Genomic DNA, 18,985 nt, shown 5'->3' on the forward strand with positions numbered 1-18,985 from the left:
CATTTAGGCAGGGCAGAGTGAGTTTGAAGGAGGGGTGCAATTTCAGGGTCAGAAAGGAAGAGTCCCAGTCTGTGGCCAGGGAAAATAGGCTGAGACTGAGATGCAGGCTCTGAGCAAGCAGGGTAGGAGGCTTCCCAGACCCGGCCACGCCTGCCCTTCTTTCCCCCTCCTGTCCCCAGGAGGGGACCAAATGCCAGGGGTGGGGGTGGGGGTGGGGGCTAGTTTTCTCCTGCATCTCTGTGGATCTTTCTCCTCTGGGGTGGAGAAGGGCTGGGGAGAGTGTGCATAGTATGTGTGTTTGCGGGAGGAAAGTTGGGGGGAGACAGCTGCAGCTGGCAGCACCGACCTCAGCTCCATAGTCCCCCTCCCAAGTCCCTGCTCCTCCCCCTGGCCCGTTCTTTCCTTTTCCTTTTCGGTCTAACCGGGTGGTTTAACGGGGCTGGGATTTCAACGCATGGGGGAGCATGAGGGATGTGTTTGGTTGGGGAGAGGCGACTTGGGGGTTCAGATCCTTGGCGCCACTGTTTTCCCCTCCCTTGAGCTGGACTGAGCTGGGAAACCCAACTTACAACAAGAAACAGAATATCTCTTTGGCCTTGATGGAGTTGGGTTAGCTGTCAATCAAAAAATCTTCCTCACTAGTTCAAGGAAAAGACAGGAGGTTCCAGTCCCCCTGCCGAGGCTTTCTCCAAATCCCCAGTGCAGCCAGCACCTCCCCCAGCCCAGGGCAGCTGAGGACCTGGCCGACTCTTGGGCGGCTGCTGGCAGCGTTGAGCAGAGACGTTTAGCCCTCAGCGGGGCCCGGGGCCAGACTGCGACCAAGAGGACATCAAGGGACAGAGCCGGAGAGAGACTGAACCCGAGACAGCCTGAGACAGACCAACTGAAACGCGGAGGCAGGCCCAAGAGAGGAAAGAAGGAAACGGAGCATCAGAATAGAAAGAAAAAGGGGGAGCGAATTAAAGAAAAGAAGGAAGGCAAGATGAAAAGAGATAGGAGAGGCCAGAAAGGCAGGCGTGCAGAGGGGGAGGCGGAGGAAGGGCGGCCCTACGCAGGCAGGACGGGGCAGGGGGCGAGCTGGCGGAGCAGCCGTGGCATTGTGCAGTCCGCTGGCTTGCCGGGCCTTTGCGCGGGACCGGCTCCGGGCGCGGCGGCCACTTCTGTCTGGACACAAAGGCGGAAGAGGCCTCCTCTCCGGCCCCTCCCAAGAGACCTGCTCTGGTGGGTACACTAAGCCTGCGGGATATAGAACCCCGTGTTGGCCCAGACAGCCACCCAGGCGGCTGGGGGCTGAGCCATGCTCTAGTCAAGGAGCGAAGAAACAGAAGAGGAAAGAGGTTTCACGCCTGCTCCTCCTTCACGTCTTCTCCAGGCGACAGGGCCAGCTGCCCCAGCCTCAGCTTTCCTGGGGGAAACAGTCCCTAAGGAGCCTCTCCTATGGGCCTCTGCTATTTGGGAGAGTCCCTCAAGAAGACATTGGGGCCGTAAAGAGATGCCCCCTTCTCTCCTACCCCTTGGAACATCGCCTTCTTTTCAACTCTCGAGCTGCCTGCGCACCCTGCCTGCCCACTCTGCGGAGGCGGCAGCAGCGGGCAGTAAGGATCCCTGCTGCCATCAAATCCCCTGTGAAACCAAGGAGGAGATTGTCGCTTTCTTTTTTTTTTTTCCGGGAGTAGGAACTCCGAACCCTTCCCACTCAGAGGCAGGCACGGCTGTGGATCAGGAAGCAGGCCTCGCCCACAGCCCCCTCCCAGCCAATGCCTCATTTTCCCTGTGCCTTGCAGAGAGAGGCAGCCTTGGGAAGGGGGGCTAGAAGAGGCTGGGAGTCCCGGAGTCCACTGGGCGGAGGTCTCCCAGGTCCACAACTGCATGTGGCCTGTAGCCCCCATTCTCCACATTTGCAGGGGGCGGGGGTGGCAGACCAGGGCTTTGAAGCGGACCTGCAGATTTCCCTCAAATCCAGGTTTGTAGGTGGGGGGCGGGGCACAAAGGATATTGGGGTACCAAGAAGGAAGTTCTGTCTTCCTGGGGTTCAGTTACTTCTGAATCTTCTGCCATATGCCAGACTCCCCCTCACCCACACCACTCACTTCAATTTTTTCCTCAGCACCGCTGGGTCAAACTGAGAAACTGAAGGCCCCTGGGAGTTCTTGTTGGGGAGGGGGAAACCCCAGCTTTAGCTCGCAGCTGTGCAGTCACTCTGGTTCCTAGAGTACCCTCCCACCCCCAGAAGACTTCACTGGGCACCGGAGAGACCCCTGAGAGGGAGGGGCACCCTTACTCCATCACCTGAAACCTGGGCAGCTGCGGCCACAACCAAACTAGCACCGTGGGAAGGACAGACAGAAAGACAGACAGGTTAGAGTCGTCCCCTCCCCCTGCCCCGCGCCTTCCTTTTAGTGAGTTAAATTCCCTCCGGTTCAATCCACACCGTCAAGTTCGGATTAAATTTAAAACAGGCTTTTCCCGGTGCCCCCAGCTGGCCATCCCGGCTGCCTCAGGCAGGGAGCCCGCTCCCGGCTCGTCAGCACCCGCCCTGCGCGGAGAAGGCCGTACTCCATTTGCTTTCATTTTCCTTCTCCCCCTGAAATGGGCTCATTTCACCTCTCCACTGCCCTTTCCCCCTCCCCGCCCCCTCCCCGGTTCCCCTCTACTTTCCCCCCTTCTCTGTCCTGATCCCTCTTTGTTGGGAAAAACACACCCACACACAACTCCTCCTAGCTAAGGCCTGCGCTGGAAGCAGAAACTGAGTTCTCCTGGCCCGCGGCGAGGAGACCCGCGTCCTGCCCCCACCCCAGGTGGGTATCCGGGATCCCTACACACCAGGAGTCAGGTCCCCAAGCCCAGCAGGAGTGAAATCCCTAGGGCCTGTGAACGTGGCCCTCTCAACGCCACGGCCTGCCGGCCCTGCATTCCCGCCGGCGCCCCCGCCCTGCCACTCCGCAGCAAACGGGGCTATTTCCGGCTCCCCCTACACGATCTGGCTTTCCAGCCTGGGGAGTGGCTGGAGGGGGAGCCGCCCCAGAGCTAGAGCCGCTCCCTGCCCTGCCTGGAGCCCCAATGGCCCTGAGCGCCTTGTTACCTGATCTTTTGTGTGATGTATGTGTCGCAAGGAAATTTGCAGTGACTTTGGAGCCCAGACTGAGGAAGCGGAGGTGGCGAAAGGAGAGACAATACGGGTCCGAAGTACAATTAAGGGGCCAGAGCCGCTCGTCTCTCCCCCGCCCTCCCTGCCCGACTGCGAGCTGTCTGGCCTCAAACCTCTGGGCGACACGCGAACCTGGAGCCGGAAACTCACCCCGTGGCGGAGGGAGTCAGAGGACTCTGCATCCAGAAAACAGAAGCAAAGCGCCCTTCCAACTTGGGGGCGACTTAACCAGCCCTGCTGAGTTGCAGCGAATCCAATGAATGAAAGTGCAAATTCCGCCGTATTTTCCCGATTTTTTCCAGCCTTGGGAAGGAGAGCCCAGGGTTTGGGGCGTCTCAGACAGAAAGGCAAACCGCATCTCCTGAGGCAGACAGACCCACAACATGAGTGTGAGCCTGAGATCACAGACAGGTTCAACATTTCCCGAGGCCTCTTTGCCAGGCCCGGCGAGCGCCGATCTCCCTACCTTCTCTCCCTCCAAGGCCTCAGGCAGAGAGACCCAGAAGACTCGGTCCCTCTGGCTTGGTCCAATCCCGCTTCGGAAGCTCCTTCGTTACCTGCTCCTCCGCTCCCCACGGCCACAGTTGCAGGGCAGCCGCCTCCCGCCTGGGGAGGGAAGCCCCGGCCACCACGGCCGCCGCCGCCCGCCCTTCTTCCCTCCCTCCCTCCCTCCTTCTCGCCCTCCCTCTCTCTCCCTCCCTCGCGCGCTGCCGCTCGCGGGGCCCTCCCGCGGGCAACCTGCTCTGGACCAAATCCAGGTATCTCCGAAAGGTAGAAAAAAGAAAGGACCTCTTAAGTGGAAAAGAAAAGAAAGAAAGACCTTCTATGGCATTTATTTTTCATGCTCTGACTATTGGTCCGCCTCAGTTCAGACGCCCCGGACAAGGCCAGGCAGTTGCAGAGGTGCGCGGGGCCTGCTGCCTCGCCCACGCTGACCGCCGCGCCCCACGCGCCGCGTGCTCCACACTCTGGGCCGCCGTCCCCCAGCGCAGCCCAAACACCCAGCAGACCTCAAGGTCCTTCCTACAGACTCAACATCCGGTTGCCCGCCTCGCCCCCGGCCACAGCCCAGGAGCCCGCTCTGCTCTGTCTGCGGCCAAAGTCCATACACAATCCACCTTGCCGGTGCTCTCGCGCCCGGCTCGGACACCCCTCCTGGCCACGCCGCCCTCCGGGCCACACGCGGGCTGCGGCCCGGCCCAGGACTTCGAACCTGGCCCCTTGCACGACCCACACAAAGCCCTGAGCCCTGGCATTCCCACCCGCAGCCCCCAGTCCCTGCTGCCGCCGCCTCCTTCACCTGTTCTCGGGAAGGGCAGCATCTCCGAGCCGGAGCTAGGCGGTGGGCTGGTGCCAGGTCCCACAGAGGCCACAGCGGATCTTCCGGGCTAAGACCGAGCCCCAGCAGCCGACTAGAGATCTCAGAGACCAAGGCTCGCTTTGGCGAGCTCTTGCCTTTTCCTCCTTCTCCCGCAAGTCTCAAACACTCACACACCGAGAGTTCAGCTCTATAAATCCTGCTCCTCTTTCCCATATCATAATTAAAAAAAACCAGTAGGGGAGGTTTTAACTTTTATTGCGATTTCTGGAGTTGGGCTGCGGAGCATATATTAAGTTTACACTTATGCGCTCTCGGCGGGGAGGGTCCTTTAAGAAATAAAAATCCATCTTAATATCCGCAGACGAGAGAGATAATTTTTTCCCCTTTCCTCACGCTGTTCCTTCTGAAGACTCCCTTCTAGCGAAGCGAATAAATAATTACCATCGCCTTCGCCGTGATCCACGGCCGGAGGTGGACTCTGACCACCAGACTGGCCCTCACCTTGGCCCTGTGAGACCTCGCTCCATTTCTCCGGATTTGGGGAGGAGACACCTCAACCCCTGGCTCTATAACCTCCTACCCATAAGCCCAACAGCTCTGAAACCGAAATGGGGACACAGAGACACAAAGCACAGACGTCGTTCATTGGTGAATTTCGGCCCATCAGGGACACTATCTCCAAGCCAAATGCTCCTGAGCACCCAGTCCCTGCCTGGGCTACCCTTCACCCCGACTGACTGGGTGCCTGGGGCAGCCTGAAGACTCAGAGGCTTCTAGGAGCTCCCAAACCAGGGGAGGCCCTTGCTTACCTCCCACTGGCTGGCCTGACTCTCTGGAAACTTCCCCATTTCCCTGGGAGCCATAGAGAGGTTTGAATACTTCTCTCCAAGAGAAGAAATTTTTTCTCCCACAAAGGGATGGGGGACAGACAGACCAACAATTCAGCTCGGGAGACTGAGAAGCTCTATTCCCATTTTCTCCTCCAGCTTCTTTGAGAGTCAAAATAAATGTTTGCATAAGAGAGAGAGAAAAAATAAATGTGTATGCATATAAATATATATAGGGTATTTAAGAGAGCCTAGGGCAGACAGATAGGCACAGAGCCCTATACTAATACAAGGTCACATATATCCCTCCCAGCAGAGGACTGTGAGAATATAGAACTCCATGTATATATTTTGTTACAGGGACATAATTTTGTTTCCCTGTTTAGAAGTTTATAATGTTTTAATAATCATAATAATTTCAAAGTAGTAGAACCAAGAACCTGACCTCTTTCTTTTGGCTTCTTTTCCCCAGTATCTCTGTGAACAGGGGTGTGTCTCCTCAGTCTTCCTAACCCTTTCCCCATTTATTCCCCCCTCTCCCGAAGGCAAAGAAACCTCTTTTGAGAACTTTCTCTGTAGCAACCAGGGCCAGAATTGAAGAACCAGAGGCAGAAAGGATTAGAAGAAGCTTTGCAAAGTTTCTCACTGCTCAGATTTTCCTCTACCCCATTCTCCTCCCCTCCTCGCCCTGGCATCAGCCAACAACCTTTCCACCAACATAGCAATGGTGGGCACGGGCAGCCTCAGTTCACCCAGATGTTTCCACAGAGTGCAAAGACAGGCAGCTGCCTGACAGTCACAGACACAGAGACTGAGGCCTACGGGCCACAGATGACTCAACAGAGACCAGAGTCAGGTTTTTGCCCTGATGTTTCCCAGTTGCATGTTCGTGTGTGAGGGGTTCTATTTGGACTTGATGGCTTTCCTCTAACCTACTAACACCCCAAATAGATCTTTCCCCTGGAGATGGAGCTATAGAAGGGGAAGGGAAAATGGCTGGGCAGGCGCTTGGAGTTCCCCAACTCTTGGGACCTCCAGGTACCCCACTTTTCTAAGGGGAATCTCCAGTCGCCTGGAGGTAGTAGGTGGGAGAAGCTAGCCATGCCAGAGACCCTCTTCTCTTTTTGTGCTCCTCTCTCTGCTAATGACTCTGCCCCACCCTGCTGCCCAACTGAGCTGGCCCACCAGGCCACCTCTTACTCAAACTCCTGAATTTCCTTGGAATTGGCTGGACCCTCTTTGTCTGTCTCCATCAGCTGGGCCCAGGAGACAATAGCTGCAGGAAAACTCCTCTCCCTTAGTCACAGGGATTGGGACAGGTTGAGGAGAGGATCAAATAAAGCAGGGTTCTCCAGACTTGTTCTGCGGCCCCACTCAGCTTGCCCTCCTTGGTCTGCACCCACTTTGCCCTACCTGGGAGGGGACAGTGGGGCAGTCCCACTGGGGAGGATAGGAGCGGGAGAGGTGGGTTGGGGCCCTCGACGAAAACCGACTGATGTAACTCAGGCAGTTTCTTGTTGCCGAGTTCAAAACTCAATCCCAACAACATGAAACTACCTAAGCCACAGATCAGCTGAGCAAGCAGGGCGGGAGATTCAGCCTTGCATCTATCCGGAGGAGAAGGGAAGGGGGTTGGGGAAGGAAGAAATTCAGCCCCGTCCCCCTTTCCGCCCCCACAACCTCCCTAAGGACTCGAGAGTAGACTTTGTATTGCTGGGTGGGTAGGGGCTCTGACTGCCTTCATTAGTTTCTGGTCTAAGCAAATCGCTCAGGAAAAATCTGGTGAAATGGGACTGATAGCCGCCAAATCCCTGCCCCACCCCCAGCACCGCAGTGGAGTTATTCCCCTGCATCTGGCCCTGGCCCTGGGGGAAGCTGGATCTTCCTCCCACTCTGGAGCTGGGTCCCCTGTCTTGTCCATCTGGCTCTCCTGCGCTTCCCTCCTAGACTCCTCTGATCCGCTCTCTCTCAGCTCGGTTTAGGCTTCTCAGCGAATATGGGCGACTGAATCACAGCCCTGTGCTCTGGAGCCACTTCCAATCAGGCCACTTGCCTGGCAAAGCCCTGCAGCCAGGGAGCACAGGGAACAAGAGCCTGGACGAGGCTCACACCCAAACCAGCAAAAAGCAGGAAAACCTAAGCTTCAAGCTTCAATCCTCTGTACTCCCCCTCCCCCACCAACAGACGACCAGACTGAGCAACACCTAGACCGGAATGTCGACCTCGAGGAGACCCAAAGTGCCCGAAAAGATAAAGAAGCCAAAAACCATCAATTTATCCCTTTAACTGTGGAACCCCCACGGCAATGGGCCAGGGAGGGGAGGAGAGGGAGCTCCCAGTCGCTGCCCTCAGCTGCCAGCGGCCACAGGAAAGCCTGGGCTCTCGGCAAGCACGGATGCCCTAAACACCTTGCTCCAGGCTCTGTCCGCTGCACGCCGGGCACCTGGGGACACCGCTCGTCCCCACTCCGCCGCCAAGAGAAGAACAAGAAACCGCTTCTCTTACCTTGCCGCTGCCTCCTCCTCCTGCTGCTGCTGGCGTTTCTGTTAGCTGCTGTCGAGGTTGGGGGGGTTGAGCTCCTCCTGCCCCTCCAGCGGTTAAGTTTATTCCTCTCCTTGGATGGGTGGGGGTTCTTGGGGTGCCCCCCAGCAGCAGTGGGGTGCGCCCAGCACAGCACCCCGGGCAATCAGATCCGTCTGCTCCTCAAGATTGCAGTTTGCTCTCTGCCTCTTCCCTCCTCCAGTCACCTTTAAATGCATCTTTTACTGCAGCACCACATTATATTTGCAGATCATAAAATCCACCTCTCGCGCGCACCAAGACCGTCCTGACATTACTGTTTTATGACCTTGACTTATTGTGGTCACCTGGATAATATTTAAATCAACGTTATGGTCTCTCACTTACATTAAACCCGCCAAGAGACGTTCTAGAAAGGCTCTAGGAGATGAGTCAAACACAAAACACACACATCCACACACTCAGCATCTTCGGGGGAGGGGGTGTCGCTAAAAACACTAAAAACAAAAAACCACCCATTTGAGGATTATGATTCTGGAAATTTATTAGGATTTTTTTTCTCCATTAAGGAAGCTACATGCAAAAGATACAACATACAGAATATCTTTAAATAACACAACTCCCAGACAGGGACGGGGCAATATTGGGGGGGCATTCTGTCTTTGCTTTGCTATGTTCTATTTTTAATTTTTTTGTTCCTCTGGATGAAATTTCTGAGATGTTAGTAGATGGAGGACGTGGGGGTGCTGGGAGGGGTGGGAGAAAAGCAGAAAGCAGTACAAATACGAGACTTCAAGCAGATTCTCAGAACGACTGGGAGGTAAAGATATGGAGAGGGTTTGGCGGAGGCTCTGGGTGCTACGACAAACACAGGAACACTAGCCGAACTCTCCAAAACGTCTATTATTCTAAGGAGGAAATGCAGCAAGGAAGGAACAATTCTGCCTGTGCTCTGCGAGATTACAGACCCTCTCTGGTTAATTTTTTTTCTCTTTTCCCCTCAAGCGGGTGGATTCGATCTTAACTTTGCATGGAGAACAGAATGCTGTGTGTGAGTGCGTGGGTGAGTGAGGGTTTGACACACACACCAGCCACACTCCCACCCCCATCTATGAGGGCACACCCACACCCCACACCCTGGCACCCCATTTCTCATGCTTTAGGTGGAAGCATCTTCGAAGCACGAACCATAGGTCCCTTGGAAGGAGAGTCTGAGGTCTTTGCCTTTTTTGCAGGCGCGTTGCATTTATACTCAGGGAGGAAAAAAAAATATCACCAGGCACAAAGGGAGGAGGGGCGGGGAAAGGAAGGAGGGGGAAGGGAGGAGGAGAGGCCGCGCGCTCAGGTGAAATTAAAATTGGAGGTCAGTTCTCGGATCCGATTCTCTCGGTTCATTTTCTTGAGTTTCATTCTGCGATTTTGAAACCAGATTTTGACTTGTCTGTCTGTAAGGTTAATGGTCTTGCTAATCTCCAGGCGGCGCTCTCGCGTCAAATACATATTGAACAGAAATTCTTTCTCCAATTCCAGCGTCTGGTGTTTAGTATAGGGGCACCTCTTCTTCCTTCCGCTCTTTGCTGTCAGCCAATTTCCTGTGGTGTTTTCTGCCTTTATCTCCTCTGTTAAAAATAACATTATTTACATAAGTATCCCTCGAAGACGAAAACCCTCTTAGTGCTGCAGCCTTTGCCAGCCTGCTGTGGGGTGGCTGAGGGAGCACAGGGGAGCTGCTCTTGCCCCAGGGGCCTGGCTGTGGGGTCCTCTTAGGCTCAGGGTTCTTACAATTGCTTTGGGGTTTAGACTTAGGGAGATAAAGTGAGGAAGTTCTTGCCTCCAAGTGTTTATTATATTTAAATTACCCAAGTTCGCCTTAACCTAAAAGATCCTGAGTACCCTCATTTTCCCTCAGCTGGCTGACCCTGGTGGATTCCCTAAATCTTGCCAGGTCACCCCTTCTCTCTGCTCCATTCCAGGTCTGGAAAAATCCAACCAGATGGAAAAGCATTCTCCAGGCCCCAGACCAGAGCAGAGTCCACCCACAGCACAGAGAAATTCCCAGAGAGCTTTGACCTGTTTCAACTTACTGGAGGGACTTTGTTCCAGAATCTGTGGCCAGAGGCCACTGCAGTGGTCCCTGCACTGGGCCCCCAGGTCTGACCCCAACCTGAGCTGCCACAGAGTGACTCTGCTTCCTTAAGTCTCTCACTGCCATCTCTTCCTCTCTTAATAATTTTCCCCAGGTATGTGTAGCTGAGGCAGGGGAGCTTGTGAGAGCAGCAGAGGTCAGGGGAAACAGAGCTGGGGTATCCCGAGGGGTTCTCAAACAACTTTCCTGGCCAAGGGATCTAAGGTCAAGGGAGAGACATATCCTGAGGAAATGCAGCCTCCTAGAAACCCCCTGCCCAGTCTGTGCATACATAGATATGTATGCCTGCAAGTACATATGTGTACCTGCGGAGATACACACACCTATACACGTAAGTACACACCCATAGATATGTACACGTGTCTATTTATTAAGGAGATACTATAGAATACTGTGTATTTCCCATGATCTTGACAGCCCCTCTCCCTGACACACATTCTTGCTGAAATGGACCAGCCTTGCTTCTCAAGCAGCAGAAGGGAACCTGATCATCTTTTTAAGGGTAAAACACAGAGTCCAAAAACCCAAGAGGGCACCCAGCAAAGGACCCTGCTGATGGCTCTGAGCTCTCTCTCCTCCCTATGCCAAATGAGGCTGTCAGGTTCTTGGATCTTATCTTGATGGGGGTGGTTTGGGGGCAGTGGCCTAAGAGGAACCAGAAAACACACAAAAAATGCAAACTTGAGGCTGCAGTCTAAAGAATCTGAATATCCTTAATTTTCTCTCCTGCCTCTGCACCTGCAGCTTCTTGCCAGATTGTTTACAGGCTCTCCACATCTAACTATGTCCTGTTTAATTTCTTAATGGGGTTGTTAGATTTGGAGGTGGGGGGGGGCAAGAGAAATTATAAATGGAGAAGTTTAGCCAAAAGCTCTCTTGCCTTTGGCCTGGTGGAGACACCAAAACACGAGGAGGGGAAAGAAGGGTACAGACAGGGTACAGGGCAAGAGGGATTCCTTGGGGTGGGAGGGATTAGGTTGTTGTGGGGACAGCTAGAGGAAAAGGAGAACATGTGGGAATGGGTGCAGGTCGAGTTAAGAGGTGAACTTGTTAACCTTGACTTTGCTTTTGGTAGGGCTAGAATGCAGCTTTTCCTGCCCCAAATCTGCTCCCTAACCAAGCTCAGGGTCTGTAGAGAGGGTATAAGATGAAAACCTTCACATTGTACACGTGCCACAGAAAAGCCTTTGAGGCTGTGGGCACCTCACTCTCCCCCTCATCCTCAGGAACACACCCGTGCTCATCTTCAGTCAGTGTCTCTACGGGGCTGATTTGCCAAGGCCACCTTTGCAGACTCAAGAGGATGACGCTCTGCCCTTGCCCGCCAAAAGAGTGCTTGTGCATGTGTGAGCGGGCATGCGTGAGTGTGCGAGGAGCATGCAATATGGGTGTGTGTGAGTGTGACACAGGTCGCCCATAGGCATGCGTGTGCGTCGCATCCATATACAAAGCACCAGGAGATCCAGGCCGCCCCCAGCCTGCTCTGCTCTCCATATTTCATCTACCTTTACACCCAATGAGCCCCTCATATATTGTCGCCAGTAGCCAGTGTTGTGGGGAACAGGTTTATTCTTCCCCGTTGGTTGGGCCTTTTTCTGATTCTCTTTTCTCCAACTTTTCAGGAAAAGTCGTTTCCCGTCGTCTTCCCTCCCCTGCCCCCGTTTCCTCCACATTCTTTCCCCAAGTGTCAGAGAAAGATCTTGGAGGCCCCCAGCTCCTACAGCAGAAATGAATCTTGAACCCTGAGCTTGAACTCTGGCTGGGCTTTCTCTCTCCAACCAAAATTACAATGAAATCCAACCAAAGCCACATTCTCTTTCAGGAGAAAACCTCTTACCACGCACACAGAAATTTCCCAACCACTCATTTGTAAGCTGTTTTTGGAAACCAATGAAAAAAGATAATTTAACTAGAAAAAAATTAAAAGAGGAAACAGAAAACTTACAACATTCCAAATGCCCTGTTCCAACGCCATCCAAGCCAGGCATCTGGAGGAGGGAGGGACGTGGCAGGCAGCCCTTCACCTCCACCTCTTCCGGCCCCAGCCTCGCTGCCCAAGGCCCCCGGCGGAGCCAAAAGCCGCAGGAGCCCAAACCGCACGCACAATTCAGACCCACAAACAACAAATCGCGTTTCGCAGGAAACAATTTTCAACTGGGAAAACGCAGTAAAGAGGAACCCTTCATCTCCCCAGCCTTCTCTAGTCCCTGGTCCAAGATCGCCATTTTAAGCTTTTTGCAAGCCTCTGACCTGAGCTGGGGGACATCAGCTCCCCAGGACACCAGCACTGAGAAAGCAAAGCACAGTCAGCACGCGCCCAGAAGCAGCCACCCTTCCCGGGCAGCACACTGCGACTGCAGGCTGCCCGCGGTGCGCACCGCCCGCGCCTTAGTACCCCCGGCCGGGGCCGGGCCGGCATCTCCAAGTCGCCGCTTACCTTCCCCAGCTAAGTGACGCGCCACCAGCCTGGAGCTCAGCAGACACTAGTCTCAAGCCGGGTCGCATTCCCGAAATCGTCAGGGGCCTCCTGGGCCCAACCCTCTCCCCTGCCCCCCTCCCCGGCCGCGAAGACCAAGTGCCTGAACGTCCCAGTGGCGCCCGCGGCCCAGGCAGCCTTACCTTTCGCTTCGTTATCCGAGGTGTCTGGGCTGGAGTCGGCAGTTTTGGCCCTCTCCTTTTCGTTCTCCGAGGGGCTGCCTTTTGGGCCGGCTAGGCTCTGCTCCGTCTTGATCTCATTGGGGCTGGGGGCCTGGCTGTCGGACTTGGGGGTCTCAGGGAAACTCACTTTGCCCCCCAGCTGAGGCGATTCCAGATGTTCGGCGCGCGGGTTGAGACTGGCCCGCTGCTCGAAAGGGGCTTCAAAGTCGTTGGCCCCGGCACAGTGGGGCGTCTTGTCCAGCGGCGAGTAGCTCGGGCTGGCGCGGTAGTAGCTGGGCACGGGTACCTCGTGCTCCCCGAGGCAGGACTCCGGCAGGGGGTGGGAGTAGAGAGCTGCCTCGGGGCCACTTTTCGCCCGCTTCTCTGCGCTGTACATGCAGCAGACATTCTCCTCCTTGACACTAGGTGGGTAGGAGCAGGAGGACAGCGGCCTGCCAACAGGTTGTTCCAGGCGATAGGCGGCTTTAGGGTCGCCCCAGGAGTCCAGCTGCGAGAGGTAGGACGGATAGGTGTTGAGGGCGAGGCTGGGGCTGCCGCCCTCGTCCCTCTTGGAGAGCGAGGGCGCGAGCCCGCAGCCCCTCATCACCCCGCAGTTGAAGTCACTCCCAGATTGCATATACATGCCTGCGCTCCGGCTATAGCGCTCTCCTCCGCCCGGCGCAGCCAAGGGCTCCGCGTACGAGTTCGGAGTTACATTGCGAGGGCATGTCATTTTCAGAGAGAGGGGTTTTTAAGGAGCAATACTACAGCGGAGGAGCTGACATCTTTTTTTTTCCCCCATCCGGGAGGGGGGGGCGCGGTTGGAGGGGAGGGAGGAAGAAGAAGGGGAGGGGGGGAAATATCAGCTCCATAATTATCCGTGCATTCGGTTCTCACCATGTGACGGCTAGACCAATGGGATTTGAAAATGGCCTTGATGATTCAGACGGCCGTGACGTCAGCGGGGTCAAGTTGTCGGCAGGCGGAGCGCGCAGAGTGGAGTAACAGCGCCACCTAGCAGCTGCCTCGGGGTAGGGGCACCGGAGCCCTTCCCCGCGAACAAAGGAAGCGTCCCCCGGGCGGCAGGGGCGGTAGGGGGGTGGAAAGGGTTGGGGGTGGGGGTTCTGGGGAGAGTGGGGTTTGTTTACCCGGGAACCAGCCTGTAACTCCTGGGGAGAAGGGGGCGGAGAGGGGGAAAATGCGGGAGAGAGGGAGAGAGCGAGGCAACCGGGCTCAAAACAGTCAAATTCAAATTAAAAGGTCGAGACACGTATCAGGTACTTCTCCCCCCTCTTTATCTCCCTTTTTCATCTCCCCGGCCCCTGTCCCCGCTTCTTCCCTTGGGGGTGGGAGTGGGGTGAAGTTTTTTGGGGGGGAGCGGTGGGGAATCGGATGAGCAGAGAAACGGGGAAAAAGTTAAGGAATCCCAAACAGGACTAAAGTTTCTGCTCTCCCGCCTCCTCGTTCCTCGGGCTTGGCCCTCGGGGCTGGAAGCTTGGGGGCCGCGGCGCTGGAGGTTGGTGGAGTTGCAAGTTCCCTGTGGGGGTTGCGGGGAGGGCCAGGGAGGGGGTCACGGTCACTTCATGGCTGCTAGGGAAAGGAGGTTCCGCATGGACGCGGGGTAGGGGGAGGAGGAAGCCAGAGACCAGAGGCACCCGATCCCCGACCCGGGAGCTGCAGCCTGGGCCTGGCAGGGTGGCGGCTCCTGGGTCACCATCTCAGGGGCCCGCAAGGCTTTGGCCTTGGAGTCGGTTCGGCTGCTTTACTTCAGGCCCTGGCGGCCCTCGCTTTCCGCTTGACCTTGCCCCCACTAAAACAGGGAATCTTCCGGGGAAGAAAGAGGGAACCCGCGGAACCTCGGCCAGTTTGGAGGAGTCACGTATCACACGGGAAACCAGCATACAAGACGCAACAAAACCCGACCCAGAGAAGTGTCTTTTACAGAGCGAATGGGCTGGGAGCATGTTTGAAAGAAGACAGACCAGTTTATTTTTGTGGTTGTTTTTAAATAAAAGGAAGAAATCAGGGGAACCGTATGTTTCAAACAGCTCTTTCCGTTTCTCCATCGCCTTCTTCCAAAGCGAACTAAACTCTCCACCCCTTCCTCAGGAAACGGAATCTGCAGAACAACTTGTCTTTCCGGTCGCCCCACATTTTTCCCTGGACAGATCCTGGGGTTCAGACTTTCCGAAGCGCTGGAGGCTGGCGGGGAAAGCACTGGAGCCCAGCGCCCTGGCATGGAGGAGTGAGGAGGCTAGACAGCTTCCAGGGAGGCCCAAGCCCGCTGCTGCTAAAAGACTGTGGAAAGAAATCCGCGGAATCCCCCCAATCAGGGGTGGAGAGAGAAGACGCAGGGGTTCCTGAACCTCGGGAAAACAGGAAGGAAATGTAGAGTGTGTGATTTGCTTGCAGGACCGGCCAGCGGAGATTTGAAATGGTTTTGTATTTTCATTTGCAGGGTCACCGTGGCCTCAGCATGGGGGTTATCCAGGGCAAGGTTAGGCTGTTTAGGCCCCAGACGAGACTTGGGACAGTCCGGGCAGCAGTCAATCCAGGGAGCCATTTGTCCCACCGCCCATCCCGCGGGAAACGGGCGAGACTTTATGGCCACTCTGTTTGTATTATCTGCATAAGTCTTTCCCCACCAGTTTGATCGAAACCGTTCCCTTTTACGAGGACCCAACGAAAATTTCCCGTCATATTTATCAGCCAGGGATAAAAATTTAGTATGGGAACTGATATTTCCTCATTTATGGGACGATGAAATTAAATACCAAAGCAATTGAGAATTATATGGCTTTGGGGGTTCCCTCCCCCCTCTTTCACGGCTTCTTTATTTTCCTGCCTGGTGTGCTTTTCCCAGGAGTTTAGTGTCCCAGTTCTCTACCCTTACCCCCCATTTTGGACTCTGGTGGGACCTTTTCCCCACGGCCAAGTGCCCCTCTGCCACCTCAGCCTTTCCTTTTTTTCCTCTGAATGTTAGTAGCTGGGGGCCAGGGCAGCTGCCCGAGCCTCTGCCCAGGCCAGCCAGGCCAGGCTGGGATCAGAGAAAGGTTTGCAGGGAAGAGCGTCAAAGGGTCTGAGCTGAGTCTGGGGAGGGGGTGAAGGAGATAAACTTTAGACAAGCCCCAAGGCGTAACCTGGGGAACCAGCAGAAAGGGAGCAGAGCCGTCGGCCTCGGGGCCCACCAGCCCAACTTCTCTCCAAGCCCACCTCTCACCTTAGTCAAGGGAGAGGACGGAGTCGCTTCGGAATCCTTGCCAATATTAATGAAAATAATACTCCCGGGAGAAGGAGCCTCCCGCCTCGACTCCCACCTCCTCACAAGAACGAATAGTGTTTAAAGTTGAAATAATTAGAAGTATGATAAACACGGCCCATTAATGAAAAAAGAAATCAAATTCATCAGCCTAAGTGGGACCCCCGGTGGGACAAATGTTTGCCTCTAATTACGCAAGATAAACGAAAACCCGGAGCTGTTAAACTAGAGCCCGCTTGGACGCAGACCTGAATAACTTGTTGGGTTTTCACAGACTTTGGGATTCTGCTTCAGTGGAGGTAAAAGGAAGGAAAAAGTGAGTGTTGGAACTTGGCGAAGGGAGCATTTATGCGGGTCTGAGTCCCAGCCCTGCCCCCTTGGGCTCGGTCTTTCCTGAGGCCACGAGCAAAGGCTGTTCCTGTCCTATTGTCCGGGCCTGGCGTTCAAAGGCATGCGGGCCGCCACAGCCTCCCCGCCTGCCGCCACTGCCAGGCACCCACCTCCCTGCCCCACAGGGCCAAGACCCTTCGGCCTGTGCCCTTGGCAACTGAATTGGGATCCAGGGGAAGTCTGTGTTGCTAGAATCACCCACATATGGACTGTTATTAATCCATTTCCCCAACTTTCCCAGAGTGCCGAGAGACCTGTGCCTACGCCTAGGTCTGGGGCTCCCCCTTCTTACCTCAACTTGGGAACATGAAAATTCAGGGCTGCAGGCCACAATGGGGCTCAGACTTTGCTTTCCTCCTGACAAATCCCACCCACCACAGTGCCCTGGCCCCTTTCACCCTTCCTGGGTACCCAGATCCTGGAAAGGCAGCAAGGACGGGGCTGGGCCTCCTTCCGCCTGTGCGGCTGTGAGCAATGCAGAGGAGGAGGGTTCAGGAGCTCCGTGAATACTCCGGGAGGATCCAGCGGGTTCCACAGGGCAGCCCAAGGGCTGGGGCGCTAGGGGTCCCCACATGAAAGCAGAAGGAAAATATGCTCAATGAACAAAAAGGGACTTTGGTTACTTTCCTGCCTGTAGCCCTCAACACACCCCAGGAGCACCCTGGATTCACCAGCAAAAATGATCAGAATTTCCCCAAGAGGTTAAGAAAGTCACCTGGGAAATTTTGTGGATGAAACGAAAAAGGAAAAAGGTCTTTCCCTTTGGGGTTAAATAATAAAAGAAAAATAAAAGGTGTGTGTTGAAATCTTTTTAAGCAGAGAAAACAGAATCACACCAGAGATTGCAGGATTTTTCCTCTCACTTTGGAGGCCAAGATAAAGCCTTCTCTTCCTAAAACTTGTGGAAAAGATTTGCTTTTCTTCTTCACTAGCACCAGGCTCTGCCCCAGCTGAATTGAAAGCAGGGAAATTCCAGGCAAAATTCAGAATGCCCAGAGACCCAGAAAAGTAAAATATTTACAAACAGGTACTAGAGAGAGGTAGGAGGCTGAGGACGCTTAGCGGGGCCTCTGGTCTGCTCTGGACCTCACAGCCTCTGGGACAGCTCGGCCAACAGAATCTCTCACATCTTGACATTGTACACACTTGCACACAGATACTACGGAGCTCAGCATCTATACACATGTCTAACTTGCACTTAAATGTGTGTACACAGCCACAAATATTCACTTTTACCCAAAGGACTGTCTGAGATCTCCGAATCCCAAAGCCTGATACCCCGCGCCAACCTGACTGCTTCCTGGCCCTGCCGAAGCTAGCCAGTTATTTAATTTTTGTCCCCTGAATTGAAACCAGACTGCAGACACCTCCGAGGGAAGCTTTGGGGGAAGGAAACAGGTGGAAAGATGCCTGAGGGGGCAGGCCCTGCTCCCCACTTTAATGGTTTGCTTCTAAGTTGCCCCAGTATGTCAGGTTTCTAGCGAGTCAGGGCTGTGGTTGGGCTGGCTTGCTCCGGAGAAAAATACCGATCCTTTCTTACCGGTTAATTTCCTTCTCAAAGATCTCTGCTTTCCTTTCCTTTCTTTTTTTTCCCCCTTTTCTGTCTTTCTTCTTTCTTTCCTTCTTGTTTTGTCCTTTTTCCTCTTTATTTGCTTCTTTCTGTTTTTCTCTTTCTTCCTTTCTCCCTGTAATACATTATTTCCTTCTTTTTCCAATCCTTTCTCAATTGTCTTCCTTACTTCCCACATTTCCTCGTTTCCTTCTTTATTATACAATTCAATCTTTGCTCTTTTTTTCTCGCCAATTATTTCCTTCCCCTTGACTTTCTTTCCTAAGCTTTCTTATTTTTCTCTGGCGTCCTGGGCTTAGTGAAGGGGACAGCATCAGGCTCCGTCGCATGCCTCCCCAGCCTAGCTGCTAAGGCTTGGAGTTGACCTTCTCCCGCCTACAGCCTTAGTTCAGCTCCACCTCACAAGTCGAAGTGTAGGGCTGCCAGCCGCCAGCAGCCAGGCCCCAGCAGTTGTCATTACGGGAGGAAAAATCGGATTCTGGGGCACATTCACACTAATGCTGATGGCTTCTTGAAGTGCCAGGATTCAGGGATTGTATATCTTCACTTCCATCACCCCAAAGGAGCCTTGTCTACCAGGCCTACCTTTGGAGAAGCCGTCCTGACCTCCGGAGCTGAAACATTAAAATGGCTCCAAAGTTGAGCCCAGTTGGTGCTCCCAAGGCTGGAGTCAGGGGAAATGAGCGAGTGGGATTCTGTCAGTCCTAGGCTGAGGGGCAGATCCGGGGGTCATCCATGGGCAAGGCCATCTCCCACATGGCTGCCTTTGTTCTCTGTTCCTGGACTGCAGCCCTGCGGGCCCTCTGTCTCCTTTGGTCCTGCAACCACTCCAGCCTTTGGCAGGAGTTTCTTGGTGTTTTGGATTCTTTCTTCAAACCCATTGTTGACTTCACAGGCGGCAGGCAGGCATGCAGGGCTGCGTGTGCAGAGACCCTCCCCAGTCAGCAGTCTGAGTCAAGGTTATGGGTCTCTGCTTTGTGCAGTGGGTTAGAAGGGGGAGCGTGCAGAAATGCGTGTGTGTGTGTGTGTGTGTGTGTGTGTGTGGAGAGAGAGAGAGAGAGAGAGACAGAGAGAGAGAGAGAGAGAGAAAGTGCCTGCAGGAGAACGACAGGGTGTAACGAGGGAAGATCTTGACATGCGATATTGTCCCAACTTTTGGAGTCTGTA

The 18,985-nt window shown here is 54.6% G+C and overlaps 2 protein-coding genes and 1 long non-coding RNA gene across 3 annotated transcripts in view; 1 reads left to right on the forward strand and 2 right to left on the reverse strand.

Moving 5' to 3' along the window:
• The window catches only part of HOXC4 (homeobox C4), a 61,810-nt gene extending 57,119 nt beyond the window's left edge, over window positions 1–4,691 (reverse strand). The window contains exon 1 of the mRNA XM_032291995.1: window positions 3,615–4,691. The gene's annotated coding sequence lies outside the window, so the exon portion shown is untranslated. The remainder of the gene's footprint in view (window positions 1–3,614) is intronic.
• Window positions 4,692–8,334: 3,643 nt separating this feature from the next.
• On the reverse strand, window positions 8,335–13,484 carry HOXC10 (homeobox C10). The gene is made up of 2 exons (XM_032291983.1): window positions 12,582–13,484; window positions 8,335–9,435 (listed from the first exon to the last, which is right to left on the reverse strand). The coding sequence occupies exons 1-2, from the start codon at window positions 13,330–13,332 to the stop codon at window positions 9,158–9,160; spliced, it is 1,029 nt and encodes a 342-aa protein (XP_032147874.1). The 5' UTR covers window positions 13,333–13,484; the 3' UTR covers window positions 8,335–9,157.
• A 268-nt stretch (window positions 13,485–13,752) lies between these two features.
• Window positions 13,753–15,391, forward strand: LOC116560606. The gene is made up of 2 exons (XR_004273046.1): window positions 13,753–13,876; window positions 14,709–15,391. It is a non-coding gene; the product is annotated as an uncharacterized LOC116560606 (long non-coding RNA).
• The last annotated feature ends 3,594 nt before the right edge of the window (window positions 15,392–18,985 follow it).

Source organism: Sapajus apella, unplaced genomic scaffold (genome assembly GCF_009761245.1).
Source record: "Sapajus apella isolate SASKATOON/1434 unplaced genomic scaffold, GSC_monkey_1.0 scaffold2, whole genome shotgun sequence".
NCBI classification, from domain to species: domain Eukaryota; kingdom Metazoa; phylum Chordata; class Mammalia; order Primates; family Cebidae; genus Sapajus; species Sapajus apella.